This window comes from Rosa rugosa, chromosome 1 (assembly GCF_958449725.1).
Source record: "Rosa rugosa chromosome 1, drRosRugo1.1, whole genome shotgun sequence".
Classification (NCBI taxonomy): Eukaryota; Viridiplantae; Streptophyta; class Magnoliopsida; order Rosales; family Rosaceae; genus Rosa; species Rosa rugosa.
In genome coordinates, this window is record NC_084820.1 from 59,163,839 (window position 1) to 59,176,957 (window position 13,119).

General features: G+C 41.7%; 1 protein-coding gene across 1 annotated transcript; it reads right to left on the reverse strand.

The window, feature by feature from the left end:
• Positions 1-5,699: 5,699 nt before the first annotated feature.
• Positions 5,700-10,273, reverse strand: LOC133731697 (uncharacterized). The gene is made up of 5 exons (XM_062159098.1): positions 8,663-10,273; positions 8,157-8,467; positions 7,625-7,919; positions 5,919-7,519; positions 5,700-5,718 (listed from the first exon to the last, which is right to left on the reverse strand). Exons 1-5 carry the CDS (start codon positions 10,271-10,273, stop codon positions 5,700-5,702), a joined length of 3,837 nt encoding a protein of 1,278 aa, XP_062015082.1.
• Positions 10,274-13,119: the final 2,846 nt, after the last annotated feature.

Below are 13,119 nucleotides of genomic sequence, written 5' to 3' on the forward strand. Positions count from 1 at the left end.
CAATGGAGTAGTAACCCCGCCTTGGAGATTAATTAAAGTCATTGGAGACATAAAGAAGATTGTTGTTCACTTCTCATCAATCTTTTTCAAACATATTTTTAGAGAAGCAAATTTTGTTGCTGATGCAGTTGCAAATTTAGGTCACAATAGCTTTGTAAATACTTTTTGGACTAATAGGATGGAGGCTTCTAAAGTTTTATTATTTGACAATGTAAATTCTGGTTGCTCTAGAGGTTTTACCGTTTAATTTATTTTCTCTTAAAAAAAAATAAAGCTTGACGGATTGCAAAATTTTGCATACAGAAATCCCTGCAGAAGAGAAGAAAATACAGAAGTGCAAAAGAAGACACTATTGCCAGATACCACTTTGTTTTGTGAAGTCCATTCAAAGTACCAGAAAAGTGCTCCTAGTGATCGTATCCTTGGTGAGCTAATTAAGTAGTTTGTTTTTACGTACTCCAAATTAAGTTTCCTTTCTCCATCGAATTGTATAAATAAGAATACACAGGAATATATGAATTACTTTTTGTTGTTGTTGTTCTGTTGTTCTTAGCCTCTTACCCAATTAAAAGCATATCAACAGTGAGAAATGGCTAGAATTTGAGGGTTCAATTCAGACGATATATAACAAAGCATGTGTCTATAATATTAAAAAAAAAAAAAAACACTATCTGCTCCTGTTCATCCTGCTGCATATGTTTTGATGAATGGTGATTGGATGATGGTGTTTTCCCACAACAGGTATTATATTACATAATTTGGTACGACCCTATGAAAACCAAGAAAAATAAATGAAATCATTTTGTCACCTTATACATGTACAGATTACAGACACTGTACTTGCCATTGATTAATTTTTGTATGGTAGGAACTGATGGGCGTTTTTATGAGGAATGCCACGACGCACTATGCAGCATATATATACGAATATCTTTCCATTCTGCGCCCTTGGAGAGTACCATATAATGGTGCGGTTGCCTGCAGCAAAAAGGTCCCGAGCCTTGAATCATAAGCAAAGGAGTTCATGGAGTTTAGAAAAGCTAGTTCTAGTTCATGCAAAATATGTGTATTTAAGTAATTATTATATATGCTAAAGTACGTTGTTCCTCCAATCCTATATGATACAGTACCGTATGCTGATAATGACAGTATTGTTTGTCAGCTGATAATGAACTGAATGAATAAGGGAGCCTTTATCCAGTCTCCGTCTGTGTGTGATTAGAAATAATGGAAATTCCCTTTTGTATGTGTGGGGAAATTCAATCTCCCTCTTCAAGGCTGGCTAACAAAAGAAAAGAAGACAATTCATAGAATCATTTTGCTCTCATTTTCCAGCCGTGGGAAAGAAACTAAGAAAATACAGTTTCCCTAAGTCGTTAGTACTTATAGATGTTTAGACTCAACCTTAGGGAATAGTCCGGAATAGGGACCAGGAGGTACAAGAAGAACAAAGATGATAACCTCAGAGTGAACTGCAACAAGAGCAGTTGCTAGAGTTGGAAAAAGCATACATAAGAAAACATCTACACATAGGATCAGTGGCGGATCCAGGATCCAAAACATGTCTAGGCTAATTAGATAATCAGTTAAATTAGACTAATTTCTCTATAGATTTTTTTTTGATACAATGACGACAGCTCACAGCTTTCTGTACAAAGTTGAATGTATAGAAGTGCATGGGTATATACTCACAGGTTCAAGCCAATGCGATATATCATGAAAGATATGAACCTAAACAGAATAATTCCAAAAGTTGTGCTAACCTTGAAAGTTGAAACCCAGATATTGGAATGTATAAAGCAGCAAGAACAACGAAGACCTAGAACACAAAAGGTCAAGTCCTGTAATCAAAATCCGCCATTGCTCAGAATCTAACGAACAAACAATGAAACAATTAAACAAACAAAAATAACTCTAATTGCACCTCCACTCTACCTAGGCAGGAACAGAGTCTAAGATTTGGAACTTTTGGGTGTTCATCTCATTACACCCCCCGCAAAAACCCAAAGAATCAAAAACGGAAACCCACCACCTCGGCACCTCCACTCTCCCAGATTGAAATTCCATGCACGTTGGCTGGTTCTGATGGAATTTCAAAATTAATTAAAAAAAAAAACAGAAATTGAAAATGGTGAGAGAGAGTGTTGAGAAGGACGATGATGATGATGATATGTGAAGATGGCCGGCGGTTTGAAATTTCAGAAATTTGGGGAGTGTGGTTTATCACAAAGGGTTTGGGGGTTTATGGGTTCAAGTCGAGTAGCTCCAGTCTCCAAATAGTTTTTTTTTTTTTCCTTTGAGTATGGGCTGAAAGGAAATATACATATACTTAGGAGTTTTTGAGCCAAATTCTTGTCTAGGCTGCAGCCTAGATAGCCCACCATTTGGTTCCGCCCCTGCATAGGATTGATACAGATACATGGCTAAACATACATTCCCATTCTTTTTTGGCCAAGAGAATACATGCCCATTCAAGTATGAAACTCCGTCATCACTCCCTCTTTGGTTACTCGGTTAATTACTTTTGGGCATTCTTGAGTCTTGCGTGTGTCTCAACTGGTGGAGAAAGTGGTATTATTTGGTGCTTCGGCAGCGGATTCACGTCAAGGGACGACATGAATATTCTGGCAGAAGTTCTTTGCGGCTGATGAAGATGACATGGAGGCTGCTAGGATTTTTAGAGTTTTTTTTTTTCCTGGGCTTTTGTCTCGTAATTAGGCCAAGTCCATTATGAGTTTTATTTTATTCACGCTGAGGCTATGTGCTCTTATTGCTAGGCTATGTGTCTTTCATTGCTGAGGCTTATGTGTCTCATTTTGCTGGGATATTTTGTACATTTTGTATTCTAGTAGACCATTTGAATCATCTAATACAACTTACCTTGACCAACAAAAATAAAAAATAAAAAATTCAACTATGAAACTTGTAGGCTTAAAAGACTTCAGGACAATAATTTTGAAGTAATTACCATTTAGGATTGATACAGATGAGTGACAGAGGACACACTCTTTTCATGAGGGAGGTACATGAAAGTCACCATATATATTGTCACGCCCCGAATTTTGAATAACAAATTCAAATCCGAAACATGAATTTAACAACTTAATCAAATAAACGTTCTGAATTTTTTTTTTCTCAGAACAAACACACCACTCGCCACTCAAATATAAAATCTCGAAGACCTCGAGTTTATTATTACAAATTCACTCTCACAAGTAAAATTGTAAAGCTCTAAATGAGCATAACAAACCTCACAATAGAAAATCAGAATAACACACTTGCAGCTACTCTACGCAGCTCGATCACCTTCCTGATTTTCCTGACCTGTAGTAGTACCCGCTACACAATTTGAATAGTGTACCGGGATTGCAACAACACAAAACCCGGTAAGCTTTTGACAGCTCGTATGAGTAAACAAGAATGAACTGTTGATTTAATAAAATACATTTCCTTTAACTCAAGTATAGAAATGTAGAAACATCACAATTACAATGATCACCACAAAACCACTTCACTTTCTCACTCTCATATATATATAAATATATATATATATAAATATTATACACTTATGAGTCACTCCCCGTTACCCTCATAAGGTCACTCAACATTTGGCAGACAGACTAGAGCTCTAACTGATCGTTTCCACCTACCCGGCGCGAGGGCGTGGTTCACGATTTAATGCTATTAGTTTCCACCTACCCGGTACAAGGGCGTGGTTCACTAATAGATGCCATGGTCACCCCCGTGACCTATTGATCTCCACAGATCAATATATCTCAACAAATCAACAATTTATTGTTTCTCAACAATAAATTTAATACCTCTCACAATATTGTTGCTTTTCAACAATAAACTCAACACAACCATAACAGTACATAATATCTCACAATTTCAACAATACATATTATTTCACATAAATAATATATATATAGATAGACATTCACACAGGAATGCCCATTAATACCAACTATAGTTCACACAATGACGACAAAAATAAATTAATTAAAAGTACTCGGTTCGTAATATGAACCACGTGAGGTTTACTCACCTCGATAATCCCGCTGCGTCTTCAATTCCGCTCAAAATACGATCCACAATCGTCCACTAACTCAAACCGTCAATCACCTAGTCAGATACGATCTTAACTTAGCAATCATTCATAAACCACACATATACGGAAATCCAACGGTCGGATTCTAATTTAATGATGATCCAACGGCCAGATCGAATTTATATGATGATCCAACGGTCGGATCCTCACGGATCGCCCTTAGGATCATCCTCCAAAATTATCACGAAGATCCAACGGTCAGATCTTCTTGAATCACTCTAACAAACATCTCCTCAAAATTATACGAAAATCCGACGGTCAGATTCTCACGAATCGCCTTCCGAATCACTATTTCACAATTATACGAAGATCCAATGGTGGGATCTTCGCCCGTGACCACACAAAGTCATCGGGACAGTCATACGATCAACATATTCAAATTTGAAGTAAATCTGACGGTCGGATCTTAGCGGATCGTAAACCGAAGATAAAACGTAAAAACGTTAAATAGTAACGTCAAAACATAAATCCACTATTTATCAACGTTTTCTAAAATGACCTTGTAATATATCAAAACGCTCGTAAGGATGCGTAGATCATCACCTAGATAATAAAAACTCGAAATATGGTCGAATACGCCGCCACAAGCGGCGGTCAGTGGGTGGTCAACGCGGCGGTCAACGACGGTCAACCACCTCCGATGCAAAAGTTGTCAACTACAAACTTGTTCAAAATGACGAGTTGATCCACTTTCATAACTAGCATGAAGTCTGAAAACGAAAGGAAGTAGTCGGAAATTACCTAGAACAGTCGAGGTGACTGGAAAATTTCCAGAATCCGGCGAGAAACTGCAGAAAACGGCGAGCTCCAATTCGACGTAAAAACGTCAATTTAAGGCTTCGATTCCTTCTGAAGAGTTGTTAAGAAACTCAAGAAGAACACACTGGTTCAAGAATCACAGAAATATATGGTCTGTAGCTCGAGATATACCGATCGAAAGCTTCGGTGGTCGGAAAAATTCCAGAATTTTGCAGAATCCGGCAAGGCTCGATTTCGACGTCAAAACTTCAATTTAAGGCTTCGATTCCTTCTGAAGAGTTGTTAAGAAACTCAAGAAGAACTCACTGGTTCAAGAATCACTCAAAACGACGTCCTGTAGCTCAAGATATTTGGATCGATAGTTCCGGTCTCGTTCTTGGCGGGGTTGACTTGTAGTTGCTGCTACGGGATGCGCCGCCATGCAAGGCTGCTTCTGGGGGCTTCAGGAGGTTGAGGCGAGCTCGTGGATGGAGTTTTGCGAGGAGTGGTGACCGGTAGCTTGAGATATCAAGCTTGGAACCAAATCGGGGCTGGACGAACCCGGTCTCTTCGCCGCTGCTTCCGGCTGTGCCGTGACCCAAGACCGCAGCAGGTAGCTTCGCAAGGCTGAGACGAAGCCACTGAAGGTTGTCCGGCGTCGATTGATGGCAGGTGGAGGAAGGAAAAGAACGGAGAGCGTTTGCTCTGTTTTTGTGTTTTTCGGACGAGAGAGAGAGAGAATGATTTCGGACAAGAGAGAGAGAGAATGATTTCGGACAAGAGAGAGTTATGTTCTGTTTCTTCAATTATGCTCTGGTGTGGTCAATGGCAGAAGCTGGGGCATAACAAATTATGGGTAATCATGAAAGCTAAAGCATTACAATCATGAAAAGTAAAGCACCGGTAATCATGTTTTGCTTTGATTAAAAATCACGGTTATTACAATCTACCCCCCTTAAAGGAATTTCGTCCCGAAATTCAAGTACCCAATTCCACAAAGAGCTGTGGATACTTCACTCTCATGTCAGACTCTAACTCCCATGATGCATCACCCTCGTCATGATGACTCCACAGCACCTTCACAAGATTAACCTCCTTCCTACGAAGCTTCTTCGTAGACCTATCTAAGATACGAACAGGTTCAACCACAAAGGTTACATCCGTGTTTACCTCAATCGTACCATGATCAATTACGTGGGACTCATCTCGGACGTACTTCCTGAGCATAGACACATGAAAGACATTGTGTACACCAGACATGCTAACAGGTAAGGCAAGACGATATGCTAATTCACCGACCCTTTCCAGAATCTCAAAAGGTCCCACGTATCTTGGTGCTAGCTTCCCCTTCTTTCCAAATCTCATCACACCTTTCATAGGTGAGACTTTCAAGAAAACGTGGCCACCTACTTCGAACTCAACTGGTCTTCTCTTCAAATCAGCATAACTCTTCTGCCTACTCTGTGCTGTTCGGATCCTGTCCCGAATAACAGTGACCTTCTCTGTAGTCTCCTGTACAATCTCAGGACCGAAGAGCCCTTTATCCCCTGCTTCAGCCCAACAGATAGGAGTCCTACATGGCCTACCATAAAGAGCCTCATATGGTGCCATACCGATACTGGAGTGATAGCTGTTGTTGTAGGCAAACTCTACCAATGGCAGATGATCCGCCCAACTTCCCTTGAAGTCCAGTACACAAGCTCTAAGCATGTCCTCCATCACCTGATTCACTCTCTCGGTTTGCCCATCTGTCTGTGGATGAAATGCAGTGCTCATAGCTAAAGATGTGCCAACTGTCTTATGGAACCTACGCCAGAATTCAGAAGTGAAACGAGCATCCCGATCCGAAACAATTGTTACGGGCACACCATGAAGCTTTACTATCTCATTCAGATACAACTTACACAATGCATCGATTGAGTAAGTCTTTGCCACGGGAAGAAAGTGTGCTGACTTTGTCAATCGGTCAACAATCACCCAAATCGAGTCATAACTTTGTCTGGACCTAGGCAATCCAGTCACAAAGTCCATGGAGATATCTTCCCATTTCCAAACAGGAATTGGTAAGGGTTTCAGCATCCCCGCGGGCCTCTGATGCTCAGCCTTCACTTGCTGACATGTAAGACACTTCGACACATGTTCTGCCACATCCCTCTTCATTCCATACCACCAAAACTGTCTTCGTAGATCCATATACATTTTGGTACCCCCTGGATGTACAGTGTATCTAGATCTATGTGCTTCCCGCATGATCTCCTCCTTGAGGTTATCAACACTTGGGACATACAATCTTCCACGAAATCTCAACCCTCCATCTGTCCTAATAGCCCACTCAGAAGGGCCCTCCACATTTGGATCAACATTCATCTCAGCAATCCTCGTCTGAGCAAACTCATCAAGTGTCTGACCCTGAATGATCCTGGAATTCAAGGTGGACTGTAAGGTGATACTTCCGAGAAACATTTCATGTCCAACTTCTGCGGGCATAAGATCAAACTCAGATGCAGCTTCCAACATGAGCCACTCCTGCACCATGAGTGATGCCATGATTATTCGGGGCTTCCTACTCAAAGCATCTGCCACTACGTTGGCCTTTCCAGGATGATACTCCAAAGTAAAATCATAGTCTTTGATGAGCTCCATCCATCTCCTCTGCCTCATGTTCAACTCCTTTTGGGAGAATAGATATTTCAGACTCTTATGATCAGAAAAGAGTTCGAACTTCTCACCATACAGATAGTGTCTCCAAATCTTCAAGGCAAACACCACTGCAGCTAGCTCTAGATCATGAGTGGGGTAATTCTGCTCATGAACCTTCAGTTGTCTAGAGCCATAAGCAACAACACAACCATTCTGCATCAACACACACCCCAAACCCTGATGAGATGCATCACTGTAGATAACTAAACCACCACCGCTAGTAGGAATAGTCAACACTGGTGCTGTAGTCAACCTGGTCTTCAGCTCGTTGAAAGCCTTCTCACACTCATCCGTCCATAAAAACTGAGTGTCCTTCCTTGTCAATTTGGTCAAAGCCGAAGCAATACCAGAAAACCCCTCAATGAATCGCCTGTAATACCCTGCCAATCCAAGGAAGCTACGGATTTCAGTAACAGTGGTAGGGCGAATCCAACTCATCACCGCTTCAACCTTCGAAGGATCCACCGAAACTCCATCCTTCGAAACTACATGACCAAGGAACTTGACTTCCTTCTGCCAAAAGTCGCACTTCTCAAGCTTGGCAAACAATTTCTTCTCTCTCAGCGTCTGTAGTACAATCCGCAAATGCTCCTCATGCTCATCAGACGACCTTGAATAAATCAAGATGTCGTCCACGAACACTACAACAAATTGATCCAAGTAAGGACTGAACGTGCGGTTCATCAAGTCCATGAATGCTGCTGGTGCATTAGTCAGACCAAAAGGCATGACAAGGAACTCAAAATGTCCATACCTGGTCCTGAACGCCGTCTTTGGAATATCCTCATCCTTCACCCTTAACTGGTGATATCCAGATCTCAAATCAATCTTTGAGAACACAGTAGCCTCTCTAAGCTGATCGAACAAGTCATCAATCCTAGGTAAAGGGTACCTGTTCTTGATGGTCACCTTGTTCAGCTGCCGATAATCCACACATAATCGAAGTGAATTATCCTTCTTCTTCACAAACAACACTGGTGCACCCCAAGGAGATACACTAGCCTGTATGAACCCTTGAGTCAGTAATCCATCAATCTGAACCTTCAACTCCTGAAGTTCAGCTGGAGCCATCCGATAGGGTGCTTTTGATACAGGGGCAGTACCTGGTATCACGTCAATGGAGAAGTCCATTACCCTTTTTGGAGGCAACCCTGGTATCTCCTTAAAAACATCAGCATACTCTGAAACTACAGGAATTCCTGAAATCTTAGAAATACTACTCCCTGACTCAATATGAGCCAAAATCCCTGCCCTCATAGCGATGTCAGACTTTAGACAACGGTAATGAAACACTGGTTGCCCAGGAACATGGAAGGACACAATCATCCTAAAGCAATCAATTACTGCATGGTTCGGGCTCAACCAATCCATGCCCAAAATCACATCATATGTGTGATCTGGTATCACAATCAACGATGCAGAGAACTCTCTACCACCTATCTCAATAGGGCAATCATTACAAAACATATCAAGCTCAAGAGATACACCGAGGGGTGACGTAACACATAATGACCCAGTAAGAGGCATGGAAATCAAACCCAATACATCTACTACGGAACTAGATATAAAGGAATGGGAGGCTCCCGTATCAAACAGTACTCTAGCAAGATAGTTATAGATAGATAAGGTACCTTCCACCCCTGTGCCTCTCTGACCAATGGCGAAGACTCTAGCCTGACCTTGAGGCTGTTGTCTCGGCTGGTTTCTTTGGCCCCTATCTTGTTGCTGCGTGCAAACCCGGGAGACATGTCCTGCCTGGCCACAATTAAAGCACACCAAATTCTTTGGTTTCGGGCAGTTTCGCGAAATGTGCCCTAACTCCTGGCAGTTGAAACATTTCAGAGGTGCCACCTGTCTAATAGGCATCACCCTAGCAGGTGTAGCAACCATGGCCCTAGTTGGTGCCTGCTGCTGGTTAGTCCTTTGTCTCTTCCAGATGTTACCTCGTTTGCCTGCTGTATGGCTGTTCTCAGCTACTGCTTTTCCCTTCCTCTGAAAATCTCTCTCAACTGTCTGCTCTTCTAAGAGGATCTGGTTTTCCTGCTCGATGGTTAATGCCTTAGCCACAACGAGTCTTAGTTCCTTTAGTTCCAAAATGGCTACGTCACGCCGAATCGATGGGTTCAGCCCTAATTGAAACTTCATGGCCAAACTCTCAGGATCTAACTGTCTCACAAACTGATACAACCTGTTGAACTCCGCCTCATAATCCCTCACACTCAACTTCCCCTGAGTTAGTGAATGGAATTGTCTCTCCAACTGCTGTCTCACGGTAACTGGGAAGTATTTCTTCCTGAAGAGTTCCACGAAGCCATCCCAGGTTAGAGTGGTCACGTCTATCATCCTCTCAGTGCCACTCCACCACAATCGTGCATCCTCCTGAAGCATAAACGATGCTATCTTCCTCTTCTCCCGTTCATCACAAATCACCATCTGGAAGTAACCTTTCATATTTTCGATCCACTGGTCTGCCAACATATAGTCTGTGCCACCTTTAAATGGAACTGCTCCCAGACTATAAATTTCCTTTGTCAATTTCGACAGACGAGTAGCGTCCACCATATTAATCACTGGTGGAACAGGCAGTTCATACTCTGGTGTCTCCACCTCATCCTCATACATCTCGACTGGAGGGGCCCTGCCCTTACCTCTACCTCTGCCTCTACCTCTGCCTCTGCCTCTACCCCTACCTCGACCCTTACCTCCTCCTCCAACCAAGTCCATTACCTGTGCAGGATGGTAACCTATGATTAATACTTGAATAACTCTCAGAATAAGTATATGTTAATCACGTTAGCCAAAATCATCATTCACTTCAGAGAATTCAATTTCATCCTGACTACCTAATCCGAGTTAATTCAAAGGTTCACTTTCCTTAAAATAAACTAACTCAAGAAGCTATACGAAGTTTCTATACTTCAGTTATCGAGTCTATACCACTCTCGCGACACTAACCCTTCCTACATACCCAATGATTATACCTGTACCGAAGAGTATATGATGGGGATCCGCTGCAGACGGGCCATCACTCGGGGAGTACTGATTATCACCAAATATGTACCTTACGCTCTGATACCAAACTGTCACGCCCCGAATTTTGAATAACAAATTCAAATCCGAAACATGAATTTAACAACTTAATCAAATAAACGTTCTGAATTTTTTTTTTCTCAGAACAAACACACCACTCGCCACTCAAATATAAAATCTCGAAGACCTCGAGTTTATTATTACAAATTCACTCTCACAAGTAAAATTGTAAAGCTCTAAATGAGCATAACAAACCTCACAATAGAAAATCAGAATAACACACTTGCAGCTACTCTACGCAGCTCGATCACCTTCCTGATTTTCCTGACCTGTAGTAGTACCCGCTACACAATTTGAATAGTGTACCGGGATTGCAACAACACAAAACCCGGTAAGCTTTTGACAGCTCGTATGAGTAAACAAGAATGAACTGTTGATTTAATAAAATACATTTCCTTTAACTCAAGTATAGAAATGTAGAAACATCACAATTACAATGATCACCACAAAACCACTTCACTTTCTCACTCTCATATATATATAAATATATATATATATAAATATTATACACTTATGAGTCACTCCCCGTTACCCTCATAAGGTCACTCAACATTTGGCAGACAGACTAGAGCTCTAACTGATCGTTTCCACCTACCCGGCGCGAGGGCGTGGTTCACGATTTAATGCTATTAGTTTCCACCTACCCGGTACAAGGGCGTGGTTCACTAATAGATGCCATGGTCACCCCCGTGACCTATTGATCTCCACAGATCAATATATCTCAACAAATCAACAATTTATTGTTTCTCAACAATAAATTTAATACCTCTCACAATATTGTTGCTTTTCAACAATAAACTCAACACAACCATAACAGTACATAATATCTCACAATTTCAACAATACATATTATTTCACATAAATAATATATATATAGATAGACATTCACACAGGAATGCCCATTAATACCAACTATAGTTCACACAATGACGACAAAAATAAATTAATTAAAAGTACTCGGTTCGTAATATGAACCACGTGAGGTTTACTCACCTCGATAATCCCGCTGCGTCTTCAATTCCGCTCAAAATACGATCCACAATCGTCCACTAACTCAAACCGTCAATCACCTAGTCAGATACGATCTTAACTTAGCAATCATTCATAAACCACACATATACGGAAATCCAACGGTCGGATTCTAATTTAATGATGATCCAACGGCCAGATCGAATTTATATGATGATCCAACGGTCGGATCCTCACGGATCGCCCTTAGGATCATCCTCCAAAATTATCACGAAGATCCAACGGTCAGATCTTCTTGAATCACTCTAACAAACATCTCCTCAAAATTATACGAAAATCCGACGGTCAGATTCTCACGAATCGCCTTCCGAATCACTATTTCACAATTATACGAAGATCCAATGGTGGGATCTTCGCCCGTGACCACACAAAGTCATCGGGACAGTCATACGATCAACATATTCAAATTTGAAGTAAATCTGACGGTCGGATCTTAGCGGATCGTAAACCGAAGATAAAACGTAAAAACGTTAAATAGTAACGTCAAAACATAAATCCACTATTTATCAACGTTTTCTAAAATGACCTTGTAATATATCAAAACGCTCGTAAGGATGCGTAGATCATCACCTAGATAATAAAAACTCGAAATATGGTCGAATACGCCGCCACAAGCGGCGGTCAGTGGGTGGTCAACGCGGCGGTCAACGACGGTCAACCACCTCCGATGCAAAAGTTGTCAACTACAAACTTGTTCAAAATGACGAGTTGATCCACTTTCATAACTAGCATGAAGTCTGAAAACGAAAGGAAGTAGTCGGAAATTACCTAGAACAGTCGAGGTGACTGGAAAATTTCCAGAATCCGGCGAGAAACTGCAGAAAACGGCGAGCTCCAATTCGACGTAAAAACGTCAATTTAAGGCTTCGATTCCTTCTGAAGAGTTGTTAAGAAACTCAAGAAGAACACACTGGTTCAAGAATCACAGAAATATATGGTCTGTAGCTCGAGATATACCGATCGAAAGCTTCGGTGGTCGGAAAAATTCCAGAATTTTGCAGAATCCGGCAAGGCTCGATTTCGACGTCAAAACTTCAATTTAAGGCTTCGATTCCTTCTGAAGAGTTGTTAAGAAACTCAAGAAGAACTCACTGGTTCAAGAATCACTCAAAACGACGTCCTGTAGCTCAAGATATTTGGATCGATAGTTCCGGTCTCGTTCTTGGCGGGGTTGACTTGTAGTTGCTGCTACGGGATGCGCCGCCATGCAAGGCTGCTTCTGGGGGCTTCAGGAGGTTGAGGCGAGCTCGTGGATGGAGTTTTGCGAGGAGTGGTGACCGGTAGCTTGAGATATCAAGCTTGGAACCAAATCGGGGCTGGACGAACCCGGTCTCTTCGCCGCTGCTTCCGGCTGTGCCGTGACCCAAGACCGCAGCAGGTAGCTTCGCAAGGCTGAGACGAAGCCACTGAAGGTTGTCCGGCGTCGATTGATGGCAGGTGGAGGAAGGAAA

Coding starts and splice junctions, on each gene's coding strand:
- LOC133731697 (XM_062159098.1), bottom strand. CDS start 10,273: ATGGACTTGGTTGGAGGAGGAGGTAAGGGTCGAGGTAGGGGTAGAGGC. Junction 7,920..8,156: donor ATCTTGATTTATTCAAGGTC/GTCTGATGAGCA, acceptor AGGGTATTACAG/GCGATTCATTGAGGGGTTTT. Junction 7,520..7,624: donor CCACTCATGATCTAGAGCTA/GCTGCAGTGGTG, acceptor TTCTCCCAAAAG/GAGTTGAACATGAGGCAGAG.